The 17,987-nt window shown below is 54.5% G+C and overlaps 1 protein-coding gene across 2 annotated transcripts in view; it reads right to left on the minus strand.

The window, feature by feature from the left end:
* LOC101920257 (ras-related and estrogen-regulated growth inhibitor-like) overlaps nucleotides 1-17,987 on the minus strand; it is a 22,576-nt gene continuing 4,589 nt past the window's right edge. The window contains exons 1-4 of one of the 2 annotated variants that reach the window (XM_027790304.2): nucleotides 12,423-12,589; nucleotides 4,539-4,595; nucleotides 2,948-3,021; nucleotides 1-2,293 (exon numbers count right to left, since the gene is read on the minus strand). In XM_027790304.2, the coding sequence (XP_027646105.2) occupies nucleotides 1,808-2,293; nucleotides 2,948-3,021; nucleotides 4,539-4,595; nucleotides 12,423-12,519 (714 nt within the window). In that variant the 5' untranslated portion in view covers nucleotides 12,520-12,589 and the 3' untranslated portion in view covers nucleotides 1-1,807. Of the gene's footprint in view, nucleotides 2,294-2,947; nucleotides 3,022-4,538; nucleotides 4,596-12,422; nucleotides 12,590-17,987 lie in introns of those variants that run through there. The other variant, XM_055813688.1, reaches the window with a different exon arrangement.

Here is a 17,987-nt window from a genome sequence, read left to right on the forward strand (position 1 = left end):
AGGCATGAGAGCATCACAGGTAGTTGCTAACTCGGCTTTTATTGTCACAGGACGCAGCAGCAGACAACACGAGGGGTCACTACAGGGGGGACACAGGCATGCTACACTGCAGGTCTTCCAGCACATTCACCTTGAACGGCAGCACCGCACTGTGCATCGGGCAGGAGGGAGGGAAAGAGACAATGCCGCAGGGAGAAGATGCCACCAGCTGCAATCCCTGCTCCTTTCCATGCCTTTGCTGCCCCATCTCTGTGCAAAAAGACAAATTCTCAGGCCATGGTGATTTTTCCTTTAGGGATGGGGTAATTAATAAGCAGACAAGGGGGTCCCTGCAAGGAGCATCATTTGCACCTCCTGCTCTCGGCTCCGTTGCTGGCTTAACAGTTGGACTCCGTGATCCTAAATGTCTTTTCCAACCAAAACGATTCTGTGACTCTATGCTTCAAATTGCTACCCAGTGGTTTCACTTGCACCACACTCAGCTGAGTCACAGGGTAAAGGCATTAACAGGAGGAGCTGCCCCGGGAACAGTGCTCGCCTCGGATGGAGAAGCATGATCGTAGCCTAAGGTCTCGATGTGCATCGGAACCCTGGTCTGCTCGATTTGCCTCCCCTTGGAGACAGCTGCCCCAGCGAGACAGAGAAGTAAAACAGGGGCAGACTTGGTGACAGCAGCAACCCCGGCACAGCACCGAGCACGCCGTGCCTTCAGCCGGAGGGGCAGCTGCAGCATCTGCTGCCTTCGCTGTCCTTTGCCTGCCTGGGATTTTATTTACAGGGTTATTAAAGGAGAGTGTGCCAAGGAGTCTGAAACATTAAAAAATAGGTGGTTTTTTTTAAAAGCCAGGGATTAACAGGCTTTTTTTCTTCCCACTGTAAACAAATCTGTTTTGCTTTTAATCATGCCCTTGGTGCCAGCCCATGAGCAGCCAGGGAGGGAGAAGGGCCCCAGCTCCGTGGGATGCAGAGGTCTGTCCCTCCACAGCGGCTTCAGTTCACAAACCCTGGGGAAAACTGGGACAGAAACGCAGCCCTGGGCACCAACAGGCGGACGCTGCTGGCTGCAGGTGGGCAAAACGGCTGGCCTGGATCTTGGTGGAGGACCACAACAGAGGCAGAGGGGGACACAGCCCTCCATCGCCCACTAACGCATGCAGCTGGTGGGTCTGGGGGCACCAGCGGGTGGATGTGGCAGCAACCACCCCCCGGAGCAGCCAGCCAGGCTGGAAAGGTTTCAAGCAGCCAGAGGATTTTACCCACAAGCGATGCTGAGCAGCAAAAGCAACAGCCGTTTTCCCCAAGGCAGAGACGGCTGGTGACAGCCCAGGAGCCAGCGTGACCTTCAGGGTCACCCTGGCCTGGTGGGTGCACACCCCGGGGTGCAAACAGACACAGCAATCTTAGGGGAGCCAGGAAACCCAAACAGATGTGTCTGTGGTGCTGGGTCTGATCCCCGCCGAAACACTTCTGAGCCTCCAAGGGTTGACCCAACACCACTGAAGTCACCACAAACCACCTTTGCTACTGACTTCGGCCATGCAGGAGGAGAAAGAGGGAGCAAAGGGGTAAGATGGACAAAGAACATCTTCCCTGCAGACACAAAGCCTGATTGTAAAACCTATGGGCTTTAAAAGGCTGTTGTACCTCAATCCCACCCTCCCCACCGCTTAACCGTCCCCTGGGAGGCAGCACAGCCCCACGAGCTGCCCCGCAACCCTGGGGCTGAGGCAATGGGCACCCTCGCAGCAGGATAACCTGTCCCTCCATCCCAGCTCGGCCATCACTCTCGCCTCCACACTGGGGAAGCTCACTCGGGGATGTAGTCCCTGAAGGAGTTAAAGCTGAGGCTACGGCCCGCTGAGTTCAAGGTGGAGCTGCCTTGCATCTTAGGGATCTTCTCCATCAGCTTTGACACTGTCCTCCTCTTGAAGGAGCCCGGGGAGAAGTGCCCCTGCCTCATGAGCTCCTGGTAGAGGGTGTTGAACACCACCACGGTCTCTTCGTAGCTATCCCGGGTGGAAATCTCATAGAAAGGAAGCTTCAAGGCTTTGGAGAGGTTTTCACCATCCTCTGTGGACACCATCCTGTCAAACTGCAAGTCCTTCTTGTTGCCCACAATGACGACAGGAGGCTGCTCGCTCCCACTGCTCCGCTTGGGGCTCGAGTGGATGTGGTTGATAAGGAAACACAGCCGCATGACCTCGTCGAAGCTGCACCTGTCTGTCACCGAGTAGACCACCGCAAAGCCATCGCCCCATTTGATCTTCTCCTCTATCTGCAGGGAATCCTCCTCCTGCCAGGGCAGACAAGCTCATATTAACACACGAAGCCCCAGTCTCCCCTAAATACCAGCACTGCTGATTGCAGCCTCCCAAGAGGGCCCATCACCATCTCCCAGAAGGTTTTTGGCCCTGGGCTCACACACAGCAGTGATGTGCAAAGCAGCACAGGTAGCCCAGGGCAGGAATGCGATGGCTTGGGCAAAATGAGAGACAGCAACCAGCCCCAGCCTGATGTGGACAAAGGGAGAGTGTCAGTGCCGCTGAAGTGGGTGTGGACAAAGGCAGGGCTGCTGCTAGATGGGAAGCCAGCACAGGGCTCTCCACTGCCCACAGCTGTGGTGCTTGCTGGCTCCTTCATCCCAGCACCCTCCTGCTCCCTGAGCTGTCTCCCTGTCCTCAGGATGCTCCACCAATGCAAGGAGCTGAGCTGCGCTGCACACCAGTAAGGGGCCTGGGGAAATACTTAGCTGAAGCCACACTGTAATTGAGCTAGAGAGACATAAATCCTCCAAAACATCCTTTCCCAAGATAAACACATCTTGATCGATATTTCAGACACAACAGATTAAAGCTGGTGTAAGAGCAGGGATTGCCTTCAGCGGCAAGTCGCCCTTCCCCGATGGTATTTTCCAGGGTCGGCCAGCTATGGAACAGCGTGAGCTCACCTGTCCCGCTGTATCGAGGATCTCAAAGTGCACCATCTCCCCGTCAATGACAGCCATGTGTCTGTAAATCATTTCTGGAGGACAGACAGAAAAGCATGTGTGAGAGAAGTGCCAGGCAGCAAATGACAACCCCAGTGGCCTCAATCCAAGCTGTGCTGGAGAAGTCGACTTTCACCTGCTGCAACCTACAGCCCATGTGGCCTCTGTTTCGAATCCACATCTTGAACCGGTCCTCAGCCTGTTCCCTCACACCTGGGAAGGGCAGTCCTGTACCCACAGCAGCAAGCTCAGCACCTCCAACGGGCAGCAGAGCCCCCTGCCAGCACCCAGCCAGCTTTCCCCTTGCTGGAAATAAAAGGGCAACAGTGACCAAAGCGCTGGAGCAAAAAGGTGTCACGGAGTGATGCTTCTGCAAAGGAAGAGGGGCTTGGCAGGAGGGTATGAAAAGCTGGGGTTTGTTTTGAGACCCTGCTCATGCTCCCGACCCAGCCCTTTGCCCAGCCGGTGTTGGACTCCCACCCCAAAGCAGCGGGAGAGCAGCTCCTTTCTAACCAAGCAAGAAAAGCAGCTGTAAAGGAGCGCACCTGGGCGGCTCCTCCAGCACAAAACCTGCTGCCAGCTTCACTAATATCATCAGGAAATAAAACCAGTCAGCACTGCACTTGGCAGCCGCTCTGTGTGCAGCATGCTCGATGGGAGGCCTTGCTCCATGCCAATGGAGCACCTCAGTCACGCTGGGTGCCACGCACGACAGGGCAGAAACCCGCTTGGCTTGGCCATCTGTGGGAAAAACCAGGCACCTTCCCTCTCCTCTGGCACGGGGAAGCAGCAGGTACACTCACCGTACGGCCTCTGTATTTTATTACATCGCATGGAGTGAGCCCAACAGGAGGAAGAAGCAGCAGGCAGAAACGAAAAAGAAATTGCCCTCTGGGGGAAAAAGGCATTGCTCACCGTAACAAGAGAGGAGCGGGGATGTAAAGGACAGATGTGGCAGCGGCAGGGTTGTTTTTAAACCCAAACCTTTCCCTCTGACCACCTGTGAACCAGCTGGGTTAGAGCAACACAGAGACTTCCCAAATTTCCCAGCCTTGCAGGTGATGGCAGGAGTTAGGCAGAGGGATGCACAGCCAGTGACTGGTCACTTCTGGGATACTTCAGCAGGGACATGACTTCAGTGCCCAAAAAACCTCAAACTCAAATGCAAAACAAAACCTAGAAGACAGGAAAGCACAAGCTGCTGCTCCAGTGGCTTAGATACCCCCTTCCCCCTAAATGCCACCTCCCAGCAAATTGCTCCAGGATGACAGATGAGTAAGCACGTGGTGCTTTCTCGTGGGATGTCAGTGCTCACCCCAACAGATTTTGCCTTAACAAAACAACAGAAAAGGAAAAAGGGATGCAAGAGAAAAGAGGTGCCATGATGGCTGGTGGTTCTGACCGCTGCCAGTCTGGTCGAGGAGGAAGAGGAGCAGATACGGTGAGTGTGGGAGCAGAGCTGGCTCTGCTGCACATGGCGTTGGGTGCACCACAGCCTGCAGGCTGAGCCAGTGACAGCAGAAAAGGTGACAAGAAAAAGGACTTTACCTACCTAGGGTTGGGTCATAGTCTCCAATGAATCTCCTGGTGATGAATCTTACGGTCAGTGCTGTAAGAAAACCACAACAAACCCAGTTACAGCTGTCAGATCAAACTGCAGAGAAACATGGGCCGACTGAGACAGGAGGGATGGAGCAAAGACCTGCCCCAGCCTCACGGGGAACTGCCCGTGTGGGCACCGGAAGACATCCCAGCAGCGATGCTGCAGACCCGGCCCCATAAGGATCAGGTTATGACAGGGTTGGGTAAAACGTCTTCGCAGGTGCCCGGGCAGGCTGGGTCACCGCTGCATGCTGGGGGCTGCCCTACGATGACCAGAGAAGACTGCAATAAAGCGGCAACGACCAGATCTTAGCAGGAGGTGAGGGTGAAGCAGACTGGGAAAGGATCACGGTTCCCAGGTGGATGCCTTGGACCAAGATTGTTACAAGCCCTCTTTTCTCACAGCAAAGTCCTTGGCTGATGTCACAGCTCCTGCAGGCTGTCCTCTGCCTTGCTTTACCCTGCGTACAATGTGGGAAAAGCATGTCAGGATGGGCAGGAGCCCACTCAGGCTGGTAGTTCCCACCTTACCTCTTCTACAAAGCCTAAAAAATTTCCAGAGCTCATAGACATCAGGCATTTCAAAAGAACTCCATTGCCACCCCAGGAACAGGCTAGATGGTTTTTGCATGTTAGCACACTTTTGCATTGAGGACCGACACCCACCGCATGACGGGATGCCCAGGCAGAGAAAAAGGTTCCTGCCCAGCTCCTTGAGCAACACACCAGGCCCCTCTGCCCAAAGCTGCCTGCTTGTTGTCAGCAGCAAAACACCCGTCAGTCAATAAAATATAGCCCAACAGCAACAGAAAGCACCAAGCCCCCCGCCCCCAGCAACCCCTCCTGCACTGCTGCTGGCAGAAGCATCCCTACAGGACATGTGGACGCAGCAGCTCGGGAGCCCTGAGAGCAGCAGTGAGAAGCAGCCAGGCTCCGCAGGAGGTGGCCAAGACCACAGGCATCTCACGGCACTGGGCAGCGTGGCAGGCAGAGCCCCGGCAGAGCTGCACCCCACCAATGCACCCACCCGCAGCCCCTCACACATGGGGTTCATTTTCCTGCATGGTCGAGGTTGAGAAATTGCATTTTCTGGCCTTGATCCTGCAAAGATTTATGCATGTGCTGGAGTTTTTATGCCAGGTGAGCGATCCCCTCGGTGGCCTCCAGCCAGCTGCTCGCCAGCAGCGAGCTCAGCGTGGGGGCCAGGCGGTGCGGGGCCAGGCTCTTGCCCTGTATCACCGACACCGATGGTATAACAGCCTGGATGGGTCCCATGAATTTCAGCACTGTTTATTTAACCCAACCCCAGCATACCACGTGGAGAAAGGAAGGCCACTGGCACCAAATCCCATAAAATTCATCACAAGGGCAGTCAGAGGAACACAGGGCACAGCAAGCTGGGAGGTCCTCCCTACACCAGCCATGTGTTGTAGCAAAACCAGCCCTGGAAAGGCACCTGGCAGCATTAAGCACTGGGGGAGTGAGTGCTGAGCAGATGTCCCACAGACCAGCTCACCCCTGGGTGGACACAGCACCTCCCTGCCCTGCCTGTGCCTGGGAATTCACATCCCCAGCACGAGGATGCTGGGCACAGGCGGGGACCACTGGCTACGCTTCACCCTTGCAAGGAGTCCTGCTCCCCAGTGGCTCCCCGGCGTGCAGTGGGACAAAGCAACCCTCTGCCCCTTCTGCCTGCTGGCACAGTATCAACATGGAGATTGAATAATTTGGCCCAATTTTTCCTCCTTGCAAGGAAAGGCAGGAACAGCCACAGCACAGCGCTGCGGGCAATTAAACCCCTCTTATCCAATTACTACATCTCCCTGCACCAGAACCCAGGAGATGCGAAGCCCAAATTACACTCTAATGCTAGGCAGGGTGGAGGTCTGCTGAAGCTGGAGGCTTGCCTGATAGCTCCATCAAACATGGCAAGGGCTTTCTCCTCGCTGGGGAAAAATACTGCCACTCATCATCCCTCTCCATCCAGCCAGGCTCAAGGAGACAGACCTAGGCTCCAGAGCAAGGGCTTGTTTGAGGTGGGCAAGCTCTCTGGGGACAGGAAAAAAAAAACCAATCAAAGAGGTACCTTATGTTTTCCCGCAAGGGGTAGCAAAAGCTTTGCTTTGCCATTGTGCAAGTTCTCTAAGTGGGTATTTCCAGCAATATGGACAGCAGGCAGGGCTGAGGCTCAGCTGGCAAACAGACAGGAGTGGGAAACGGGGTGGGGAGGGGAGAAAGGAAAGGCTTTCTCAGTTACGAAGCAATTTAGAGGTGCTGAAAATCCTGCTGGTCTGCACAGGGTGGGGAGGCAGCCGGAGTGTACCCGTCACTCTGGCTAACAGAACACTGAGCTTTGCTAAACATCCCCGACACGGCCAAAGGGCCACAAAGCTCCATCTGTCCCTGCCCCGATAAGTGCTGGGTCTCATGACAGTCTCAGCACCCGGGGAAGCCTCCTCAGCACGGCAGGGCAGAAGCAGGTGAGATGCCACCAAGATGCCAGTGAGATGCTACCAAGCCGGCTTTGTTTCAGGAAGAGCATGGCGAGGCAAGCAGCACCCCAAGGGTGGATGCAGGAACACGGTGCTGAGGAGCTGGCCAGAAACATGCTTTTGCTTTGACACAAAGCCAACATAACTTCTACTTGACTTTTCACACCTGCAGCCTCAAGAACCCCATAAAAAAAGCCCTGGGAGAGCTGCGAGGAGACCGTGATGCTCGGGCTGAAGGAGAGTTACAGGACAGGCGATGAGGAGCAGGTGGTGCTTGGCTGCCATCAATTTACCAGCAGCAGAGAACCTGCCTCCAAGGCTATGCCAGGGCTCATGGTGAGAGAACCCCTTTTCCTGGCAAGGAAAACCCATGGCTTGGAGCCGGTGCCTGTGGGCACCAAGAGGTCACTCCCAGCCTTTCATGGGGAAGGGGAAACAACAGCGAAACCAAGGTGCTGTTCGGCCATGCGCAGAGTGAGGGCATGACGGACAGAGCCCACAGCAGCTCGCTAAAATGGGTTGTCTTGCCCAGGATGGGATAATTACCGGGTGGTGATGATTTGGCAGAGACCAGCAGCCACACAGAGGAGGTGGTTGGGGATGTGTCTGCACGCCGGGGCTGCAGCTTGGCTCGGACCGAGGAGAAACTGCAGCTCTGGCTGCCGGGGGGTAATTCAGGGGCCGCCCTGTAACGGCAGCACTACACAAACCCGGCTCTGGGTCATGGAGCTGGAAAAGCAAAGGAGCAAATGCAATGGGAGGTTCAAACGTTACAGCTCCTCTGCTCAGAACATATCAAAGCAGGCTGCGCAGGATCCAGCCCTTCCCCAGTGAAACTCCCTGGCACGCGAGGAGCTTTTGCAGCAGCAGCAGAAGTGACCAGTCTTGAAAAGAGATCACCGCAGGTGACCCACTGCATCTGTTGGTGAAGGACCCTCTGGCCAAGCCCAAGTCTTACTTTTCTGCTCACCTTCATCTCCATCCCTACCTTTTGGAATATCTTTCTGCAGGGAATTGCCTTTAGGCTCTAACAGGGTGCACTCGGAAAGCACTAGCATCTCCGAAAGCAGCTCTCCACCCTCGCAGAGCGAGCAAGCTTTCCTTTGGCTCTCAGCTCTTCCCTGCAGAGTAAAAAGGAGAGCTGCATTTTGGGGAGAAAAGCACAAACACCCTATCAGATGTTGTTTCAGAAATGCCTTGCTCTTTGTTCTTGGAAAGAGTGAGGCAACACAACTTGGTCCTCAAGATCCAAGCTAATTCAAAAGACCTTCCAGGTTGCCTTGGTGCTCAGGAGCCGACCCACGCGCCTGATGCTGCAGATACGCCCGTTCAAAGCCAAACCCACCACACAGCCCTCCGTACCTGACATCTTTTCAACGCCAGCTGCTTCAAAAATGCACCATCAATGCCTGAGTGTGATTTTCTGGTGCAGACAGAGAAACCGGTGGTTTGGAGGGTGAAGGGAGCACAGGAGCATAGCTAATGGAAGCGATGCTTAAGCTCTTCAAGGTGTTAATGACGGTAATGGGTATGGACAGGCTGTGCAGGGCCGGGAGTGAAAGGCAGTGCAGAGGGTGAGAGCTGGCTTGGAAAATCAACAGGAGCGAAAAGCGGAATTAGGGGAAAATGAGTGGGAATGGGGAAAAAAAACCCAACAGCGAGAGCAAGGCAGGAGGGCAGAGCTCAGGAGGGACAGGACAGAAGCTGCACACCAGGAGAGAAAAAACTGAGCAGGAGCGTGAGGGGAGAATAAACCTCACCAAAACCAGGATATGGCACAAAACCCCCTCAAAACCACAAGATGCTCATGAAAAGCTGACACCAGGCAGGACTGAGGCACTCCCGCACAGAAATTGCTTTCCCCATGCAAATTTGGGGGCAGCTTGTCCCAGCTGGTGATCAGCAAATGTTCCCCCATGTCTTGCCCCCCACACCCCACTGCACCAGTCAGGATCTGTGTGTTTGCCCCGGGAATGTGGCTTCCCACCTGAGCCACGCTTCCTGCTTCTTCCACCCCAGCATCTCTGCCCTAAGCAGCTTCTCCTGCCCTCCTGCACCTGCCTGGCTCCTGTCTGGGGGATTCACCACCTTCTCATCTTCCAAGCTGCCTCTGGGTTTCCAACCCTGCCCATCACAGAAGGGATTTGACGGAACAAGCATGTAACTTGGCAAAACTGCTCTGTGGAAATAACCAAGGATCCCGCAGGAGGTGTGTATGAGCATCTCCAAAGAGGCAACCAAATTATCAGAAGAGTGAGAGAAGTCAGGCTTGATTTGTAGAAAGCACCTGATTCTGTATCATATGTTAGGCAGCCACCCAAAGCCAGAGTGCATGGTGGTGTATGAGAAGAGGAGCCAATTAAATTGATTAAAAATTGGCTGGAGTGCAAGAACACAAGCGAAGCTGCCAGTCGGAAGAAGTGGATACAGGCAGAGAGGCGTCAGCACGTTGACGCAGCCTTATAAGGAATTTTTTTTCCCCATCTTGAACATAAGTAACCTCAGAAAGGGCTCTCCCTTGGAGAGCCCCAAAGCTGAAAGGGTTAATTTTATACTCAATTTGGTCTCTGGGAATGACTGTGGATGGCTCGATGCAGCACTAACCTGCCATTGTGGCAGGGGCTGGGGACCTCCCGGACCGCATCGAGCCCTGCGCACCCACGTGCTGCTCTGTTTATGCTGCTGCATAACACATCCCTCTTGCGAGCGTAATGGCTCACAGCACCAATCCATCTTCGGTTTGTGTTTTGTAAGCAGAGCTTTCCTCTGAAGCACAGTGAACTTTACACTGGCTAACATCAACAGCAGCAGGCAGAAGATAACGCAGGCTCCGCCTGGGCTGGATTCACAGCCGCCCACAGGTGATTTACAAAGCCCCGGACAAACCTTTAAACTACTGATGGTGATCAGCCATGGGTGTGCACCCAAACCCGGCCCTGCTCGCTCAGAGGATCTGGGACCTCAGATCACCAGATCTTGAAGATTTCCAAAAAAACAAACTCTTCCTGAGAACTGAGGGGTTTTTTTTTCCCTGTCCAGATTTTAATCCACCTTTCAATTGGCCACACACCTTGGCCCCCTCAGGTCTCCCAGCCTGGCTTCTGCTTCCCAAGGGGGCAGCTGCCAACAGCTCACCCGATGCTCCAGCGTGGGGTCCACTCTCATCCTGCCAGGACCGGGAGCTTGGTGGCTCAGACATGGCTTCAGATGAAACCCACCTTCCCCCTCCCCAAAACAGGGGATCCCCACACACTGTACCCCTTCCTCCCCCAGCCAGCACTGGCAGCCCTGTCTCTCCCCGTGCCCTGAGGACCAGCCACCTGCCATAGCCCATCCTCCCCAGTCCCGCAGGAGCTCGAGCGATGATGATTTTGGCTCCTTCCCCACATTTCACACACAGGTTGCTCGGGCCAGATGCTCACAGTCCATCACCTGGGGTGTCAACCACCCCGCCGGGCGGGGAAAGCACTTAGAGGGTTTCCTCATCCCTAGCTTTGCCTGGCACAGGGGCTCGCAGGCAGCAGGACCTGGCAGCCCACGCAGAGCACCCACTGAAGATGACATGCTGTCCCTTTGCAAAAGAAGGTGGGCAGAACAGCACCCAAGGGGACAAAGGCAGGGAGAGACACATGTCAAGGCAGCTGCCAGCCCATGGGGGATCGCTTGCCTGAGGTTCCTGGGAGCTGATCCTGGTTCCTGACACGCTCTAGCTCTCCGTTGCACGAGCAGAGTATTGATTACCTCCCTCTACCCTAATTTCATGGCCTGTGTTACTGTCACAGCCCGAGAGGATGGCAAGGGATGCACTGCTGGAAGGCATGAAGGCTGCAGGCACCCACAGAGCTGAGCCACCACAAGGCAGAGTGGCCTTGCACGACACCCAGCCCCACCACAGCAGCCACCGAGGGCGGCACCGGGGCCAAACCCAGCTGGAGGAACCTTTAAAGACCCTTGGCATGATCTGACCATATGGAGGAGGCACAATGGCATCTTGATTGCCCGCAGGAAGGGCTCGAAGCTCCCAGGCACCCACTCCGCACTGGATGGGATCGATGCCGGCAAGGGAAGCACATATGTTCAGGCTGGGGTGGGGGGCTAGCCAAAGCGCTTCGTACACTTTGTACAACCATCACTCACTGCTCCATCTGCTTGCAGGGAATTTGTGGCCAAACACTGCGTGTGGACCCTCCCGGCGCGCTGGGTACACCCAGAGCCGAGCCCCGTTCCTGTGCTCCCCCTTCCCGGTGCTGGGCTGCTTGCTCACTGAGATCTGGGAGTTGCCTCCTTTAATTTAATCAGGGAAATCATGATTTTTCACTAATGCTAGGCAAGAGGCTTGTTGGTTACTGTATATGGAAACACAACTTCGACAGCCCCAACAGCCAAAGCTGCTGGCCACGAGCCAGGTGGAGGTGCCACCACTTAGTGAAAGGTTATAGCTCCGGAGCAGCAAGCCAGTGAGACATTGCCCTGTCCCCACGGACAGACAGCCCGGCCGTGTCCCTCCCAAACTGCCCGTGGATCCCTGCCCCCCGGCCCCACTGCAATAAAAATGTAGACAGGCACCTTTCCTGGCCAGTGGCACCTCTCACCCCGCTCCTGGCGCGCTGGGTGCTGCGCAGACGGATCGGAGGGCGCCTTCGCCCGTGGGTGCCCACAGCCCGGGACAGAGGAGCAGGAAGGGGTGGAAGGATGGATCCCCAGGCAGGAATGGGGGTGAAGGAGAGAGCTCAGATGCTCCCAGCTCAGCATCCCAAATCCCCCACCCCCCACCCCCTAAAAAATCCAAATGGCGAGCACTGAGCAAAGCGCAGGGAAAGGGAGTTTTCCTAAAAGACAACTAAACCCAGTGCCGTTAAACCAGGCACTGTGAACGCGGCTCCCTTCGCCAAACACACGCAACAAACTCAAAGCACCCGGTGAAGAACAAACCTGAGTTGGGCTCTTGGTCCCGAAAGCTGCCGCGGCCAGTGCGGGCCCACCCTGCCCCACCCCCCCCCACTCGCTTTGGCTCGGGAAAGCCCCCGGGACGAGCCCCCAGCTCCAAAGCACCCGCTGCTGAGCGCCACGGGGCAAAACTCGGCACCCTGACACCCAGCGGGCTTCGGGTCCACCTGGGCGATGCCCAGCCATCCCGGAGAAACTCCGTCCCCATCCCAGCTTTCTGAAACTGCCCCTGCCTGCTGCCCAACCGCGGCGGGACCCCGGGGGGCTCGACCCTTCCTTCCTGGGGAAGGAGACCCGTGGGGATGCTAACGGGATGCTGGAGCAATACCGGGGAGGGGGGATGCCGGGAGGATGCCGCAGGGATGCCGGGGGAATACCGGGGAGCCCGGTCCTACCTGTCTTGCCCACGGCGCTCTGCCCCAGCACGACGAGGCGCAGGCTGCGGGCCGGGCTGAGGCTGACGGAGCGGCGCAGGGGCCGCGGGAAGCTCATGCCGGGGCCGGGGCCGGGGCCGCCGCTCTCCCGCTCCGCCGGGCGCTGCTCCGCCGGCTCCGCCCCGAGGGCTGGCTCAGCCCCGGCCCCGCGCAGGCGGGCCCCGGCCGATGTCCTCCTCCTCCTCCTCCGCCCCCTGCCCGTGGGGTCAGGCAGTGGAGCTGGCCCCTACGGCGCCCCGCAGAAGCTGGGAGAGAGGCCCTTCAGGCATCGTGCCTCAGTTTCCCCGCACGCAGGCGGCTCTCGTCGGGACCCTTCACCCAGCGAAAGGAGCTGCTGGCCTGGAGAGCTGCTAGCTTCAAAGGGGGCAACGCGAGGAAGGTGCAGAGCAGGAACGGGAAATGCAGCCAGGGTGCTGCTTCCCCCCACATCCTTGCCTGAAATCAGTGTCTCGGCCACTTCTGTGCAAGGCGTCAATACACAAGCTGGCTTAGCCCCCTGCCTTGCCCCTCATGCGGCAGCACGGTGCCTGCCCAGCTCAGCTGGCCAGACCCAGGTTGCTCTGCCCAGCCAAGCGGCAGCACATGGCCCAGCCCTTGCCTCAACCACCAGCGAGGTAAGGAGCAAACGCCGGTTCTGCACAAACCAGCAACTAAACCCCATTGGGACCAGGGTGCTGAGACTTCACATCGGGCCGGAGCCACACTTTGCACGTGCTGTGGTGCAGCAGCAGCGCAAGGCTGTGAAGTAACAGTGCAAGGGTGTTCCCAAGAGCAAGGGATTATGTGTACACGCATGTTTGGAAGTGTGGGCACAGCTAACCTGGAACTGCTCCAAGCGGCAGCCAGAGCGGGCATGGATGTGCACTGTGGGTGCACAGGGTGCTGGGAAGAAGGGAAAAGACCTGCAACATCTCGACTGTCTTCAGCAAACCCCAGGACACAGCTTGCCCATGCAACACAGATGCATAGATGACACCGGCACCACAAACTCAAGCAGAAGAGACCTGACCAAGGGTGCGGAGTAATCAAATGCCTGCACTAGGGATTCAGCCTCTTTTCTGAAGGCTTTAGTCATTTCTCTGGCATGGGGATCTCTCTGCTTGACCATCTTGGGTGACTCTGTGTGCAGCAGAGCACAGACCATCCGTGCCACCTTGGATGGTGCTCAAGGCAACATGAAACCCGCCTGATATTTATAGACCGTATCATGTGTCAAAAGTAAACGTGGCTGGTGACTGCAGAAGACATTAGCGCACAAGCAGCACCTAAGTGGGTGTCTCACCTTGAATGGGGAGAAGGGTTATCGGAGGCATTGCTGCTGCCAGCGGCAGAGCTGTAGCTGTTTGTGCTGCTGGGGCAAAGCTTTGGCTGGAGAGAGGCCCTGGATAAAACAGGGGCTGTCCTGGGGAAGCCCGGAGGGTTCTCCTTGGAGAGCAAGCAGACCTCACCCAGAAATTCATCTTGCCATCACAAGCTGGCATGTGCTTCCTTGCCTGTGTCCTTCTGTGCGTTAGCTGCTTGCGACAACTGTGTTCCTGCATCGCTTCTCCAAAGCTGATGAGAGACACGTTCACGGCTTGACTACATCTGGAGCCCAGAAGACAACAGCAAGAGCAATAAACCTCAGATTTCAGGACAAAAGCTGATTCCCAGCTGGGTAAGGGGTGGGGGGTGTCAAGAAAAAGAAGTCGCCGTTATGTTCCTTTTCTATTTTTAGCCTGATTTCCTAAGGAAATGAGATGTCTGCAATCAAATCCTCTGTCTTGCCTGATCCTCTTCAATACCATTTTTGAACACATTGCCCAATTTCAGTCAAAGCCAACAGTGAGGGAGAAGCCACAGGGAAAATTCTTTTCCTGCAAGTTTTGTGACAAAAAATGGTCAAATTTCATGTAAAATCAACCCTTGCACTTTGGAAAGCAGGAACTGACCAGCAGGTTCCTGGCTGGAGAATCCAGAGTTAACTATTTCTACTGCTCCCAGGGGCTGTTTGGATCCCCCTTGCAGCAGGAGCGTGCTTGGCCTCACCTCTCGGTAAAGCAATCGGCACCGCAGCCTTGTTGTGCCAAGCTGGAAGCCGAGCAGTCCAAACCTGTGTAACTCTACCTACCTTAATTCGGATTGTGTTAAAAGGGCATGGATTCGTGGGGATGCAGGAACAAGGTAGAAGGATGGACTTAATACTGAAGCACAGCAATCAGTGTAGCTGCATTCAGGTGCCAGCCCTGCCGCAGGCTTCCAGAACCACCTTGGGAAAATCACTTCGCCTCCCCGCTTCTGCAACACCAAACCACCGCACTCGTGGCCTCACCACAGGAGCCTGTCCGCTCCCACGGGCATCTCCATTGGGAGGGAGAGGGATGCATGTGCCTCACAGCCCACAGGTGTTTCTAGTTCCATATATTCCACATCAAAAACCCCAAAGCCCAAACCTTGCCCCTTGCAGAGCTGTTCCACTGAGAGGCGTCCCAGTGATGGCAGAGAAAATGATGCCGTCTCATCTTTTTCTTCTAGTGCCAAGGAAAAAAAGACACAAGACCCACCCTCAAGGCTACGACGTCTAGCAAGTGACGAGGTCCCATGCTGGACTTTGGGACTCTTTCAACAGGCCTTTTTGGACTGGTCCTAGCGGTTAGCGAGGGGGCATCCTCCTCTGCCCATCCAGGTCCCCTCTCTGGTGCTTTTGATCAGCCGCGGCACAGTTCAGCATTTCAAGGACATTATTATTTGGCCCAACAAGGTTTCACAGAAGCGGACTGAAGGCAGGGAAGGCTCAGCCTTATCCTACACAGAAGGAACCATAGAGAATATTCACGGTAGATGCTCTCAGCATGGAGAAGGCATCTTTTAACTCTGTGGCAACCTTACGCACAGTCCATCACAACTGGCCTTTTGTCCTTTGACCCTCACTAACCCCCTTCTCTTCACCTCTAAAGGCTCTTGCTGGAGAACACAGTGGTACACCAGGACACTGCCCTGCATCCGAGGGCAGCTCTCGCCAAACCAGCTCTGCAACGTACAAGCATTATTGAAACACAGAGCGCTGTTCCTGCCGCAAAGCCCACAGGGGCAGCATGGGAGAGGTGGTATTTCCATTAAGACAATCTCCTACACTACTTTAGCCTTCGGGACAGAATACAAACATTCAGTGGAGCCCACCAAAAACTTTTTTTTTGTGGAAAGTGCCTAAATCCAGCCATATGTAGTGATGATATGCTTAGGTAGCCCACGGTAGAGCTTTGAAGGAGAAACATCTCTGGCTAGCTTGCATCCAACTTCCTTCTCTGCCTCCAAAACACTGTGTTGTTTCACTTATCTCAAGAACACGGGTAGGAGTAGACTGACCTAGACCAGAACTTGGGTGAAGTTGTTTCTTTTTCATCTTTGATTTAAGTCAACAAACCGAACAGTGCTGCAATTCACAGCATTATGCTCACCTCCAGCCTGGTGAAGTGCTGGCCTTGGGGACCACCAGATCACCACGTACTGCTGCAGACTCTCCTGCCCAGATGAGCGGCTGAAAGCACCGCTCAGAGAGAAAACAGCTCTACAGCCTTCAAACCATCTCCCGTGACCAGGCTGGATCAGACCACTGTGACCCTCCAACCCAACACCCACTGCTTCAGAGACAATGCAGACAAACATATCCTTGACTTCTTTAGGAAAAGGTTGGCTTGGGCCCCGAAGCCGGTGGGTTTATATCCCTGACAACATGTCTGGGGACTACCCAGAGAAACTCCTACTCACCTCACGCACAGATCTCCTTGGCATGGCGAGAAGCCACATGGGTCTTCCCACACGTGCATTCAGCTCCAGTGACTACACGGTCCCACATTTGCTGGGGACCTTTCAGCAGGATGGCAATGGAAACACAACTTTATCATCTGTAATTGCTGAATAAGCCACCTCCAGCATAACAGAGCACCTGTGGCAGAGCCAGATAAAAGTAGGTGGAGTAGATATTGTTTTCTGTTGAAATATTTGTGGTCAGGCTATTCCATACTTGCCATTTTTTTAAAGCTGTAGAGTTTGCACCGGGAAAGAGGCCAAAGGCACCCATGAATCACGTCCCTGCAAACAAAAATCCAGCAGAAATAAAAAGTTGTCCTAAAGCAGACAAAGAACCAAATCACCTCAGACCGTAGCCTCAGACTATGGGAGTCCCATACCATGTTCCAAACTAAATCCCTCCTGGATCATCTGCTCTTTTAAGAGTTCCCCAAAAATTCAACTTTACTGCTTCTGAAAGAAAGAGAAGTAGTGCATTTGGTTTTATTTAGAAAAGATAAAAAAAAAAGCCAGTCCCTCTCCATTAGATGATCTGAAGGTGCAGGATGCCAGATCTATGCAAAAACCAACTCAATTTCAAGCTCACTTTGGAGCCTGTGCCCTGTTTTCAAAAATGACCACAGTATTTCAAATCTTTGGTCCCACAATGTTCAGCTCATCTCCTGAGCATTCACCCAAAGGGCTCAAACCCCATTTTTCCAACTCATCTATCACATTTAATTGTCACTCATTAATGATCGTACAAACACTGAGACAATACCGTTATATGGCAAGCTTCGCTGCTAGCGTGCCTCTTGAGAGTTAATGTCAGACAGGGCCATCAGGGAATGTTCTCCAAGAATATAACTGAAGCCACACCGCCCTGTCAATAAACATATTTTTGGTTGCTACAGCAAAGCCAGCATGCAATTAAAAAGTTCTCTCAGACTTCAGAGCCCTCTCCTTTCTCATCAGCTTTGCAGACTCACCCTGTTCCTACCAAAATCAAACCCTGACTTTGCTTCAGCCATGCAAATGCTGAATTAGCAGCCAGGCAGAGACGTGGCAGGAGCAGGGACATGGATCCCAATCACTTGTCCCATGTTCTATAAATAGGGAGAGAGAAAATAGATGAAAGGCACCTAGCCCCAGTGCTTGCTCACACCCAGGCTCACTGGCCACTTTCTGACTTCTCTTTAAGGGCTTTGTACCAGCCCGGACCCTGCGGCAATGCATTCCCTTTCTCTTCTTAATAAAGGGGCTATTTTTTAGGTCACAAGAGACAAGAAAACCTCTAGCACAAGAGAAATCAAACCAACACAGCTTCCTGGTGTTACACTTTAGTGGTTAGAAATCAGCAACAGACAGAATGTATTTCAACGTGCAGCCAAAGCGTGGCCAGATCATGCTGAGAAAATAAATCTGGCTCCACGTAAGAGTTCAAAGATGCCTTTGCAAAGCTGACAGAGAAAAAAACCACGCCAAAGGGGCACATTAACAGCATTTCCCTTTCATCCCGGAGGCCCAAACGACACATTCCAAGAACTTTTCAAGCTGCTTTGCCACTTCAACTGGATGAACGCCTACAGCTCATGACACGGTAGAGCACATGAATGTGAAACAGCTCCAAATATCATAACCAAGTTGCTGACTCCCTTTGCTGGCCCTTGGGTCCCGAAGACGGAGTTTCATGCACTTTTGTTTTTCCACAGAAGCTGGCCATCAGAGAGGACGGACAGTGATGCTTACAGCGTCTAT

This window comes from Falco peregrinus, chromosome 9 (genome assembly GCF_023634155.1).
Source record: "Falco peregrinus isolate bFalPer1 chromosome 9, bFalPer1.pri, whole genome shotgun sequence".
In the NCBI taxonomy this organism is placed as follows: domain Eukaryota; kingdom Metazoa; phylum Chordata; class Aves; order Falconiformes; family Falconidae; genus Falco; species Falco peregrinus.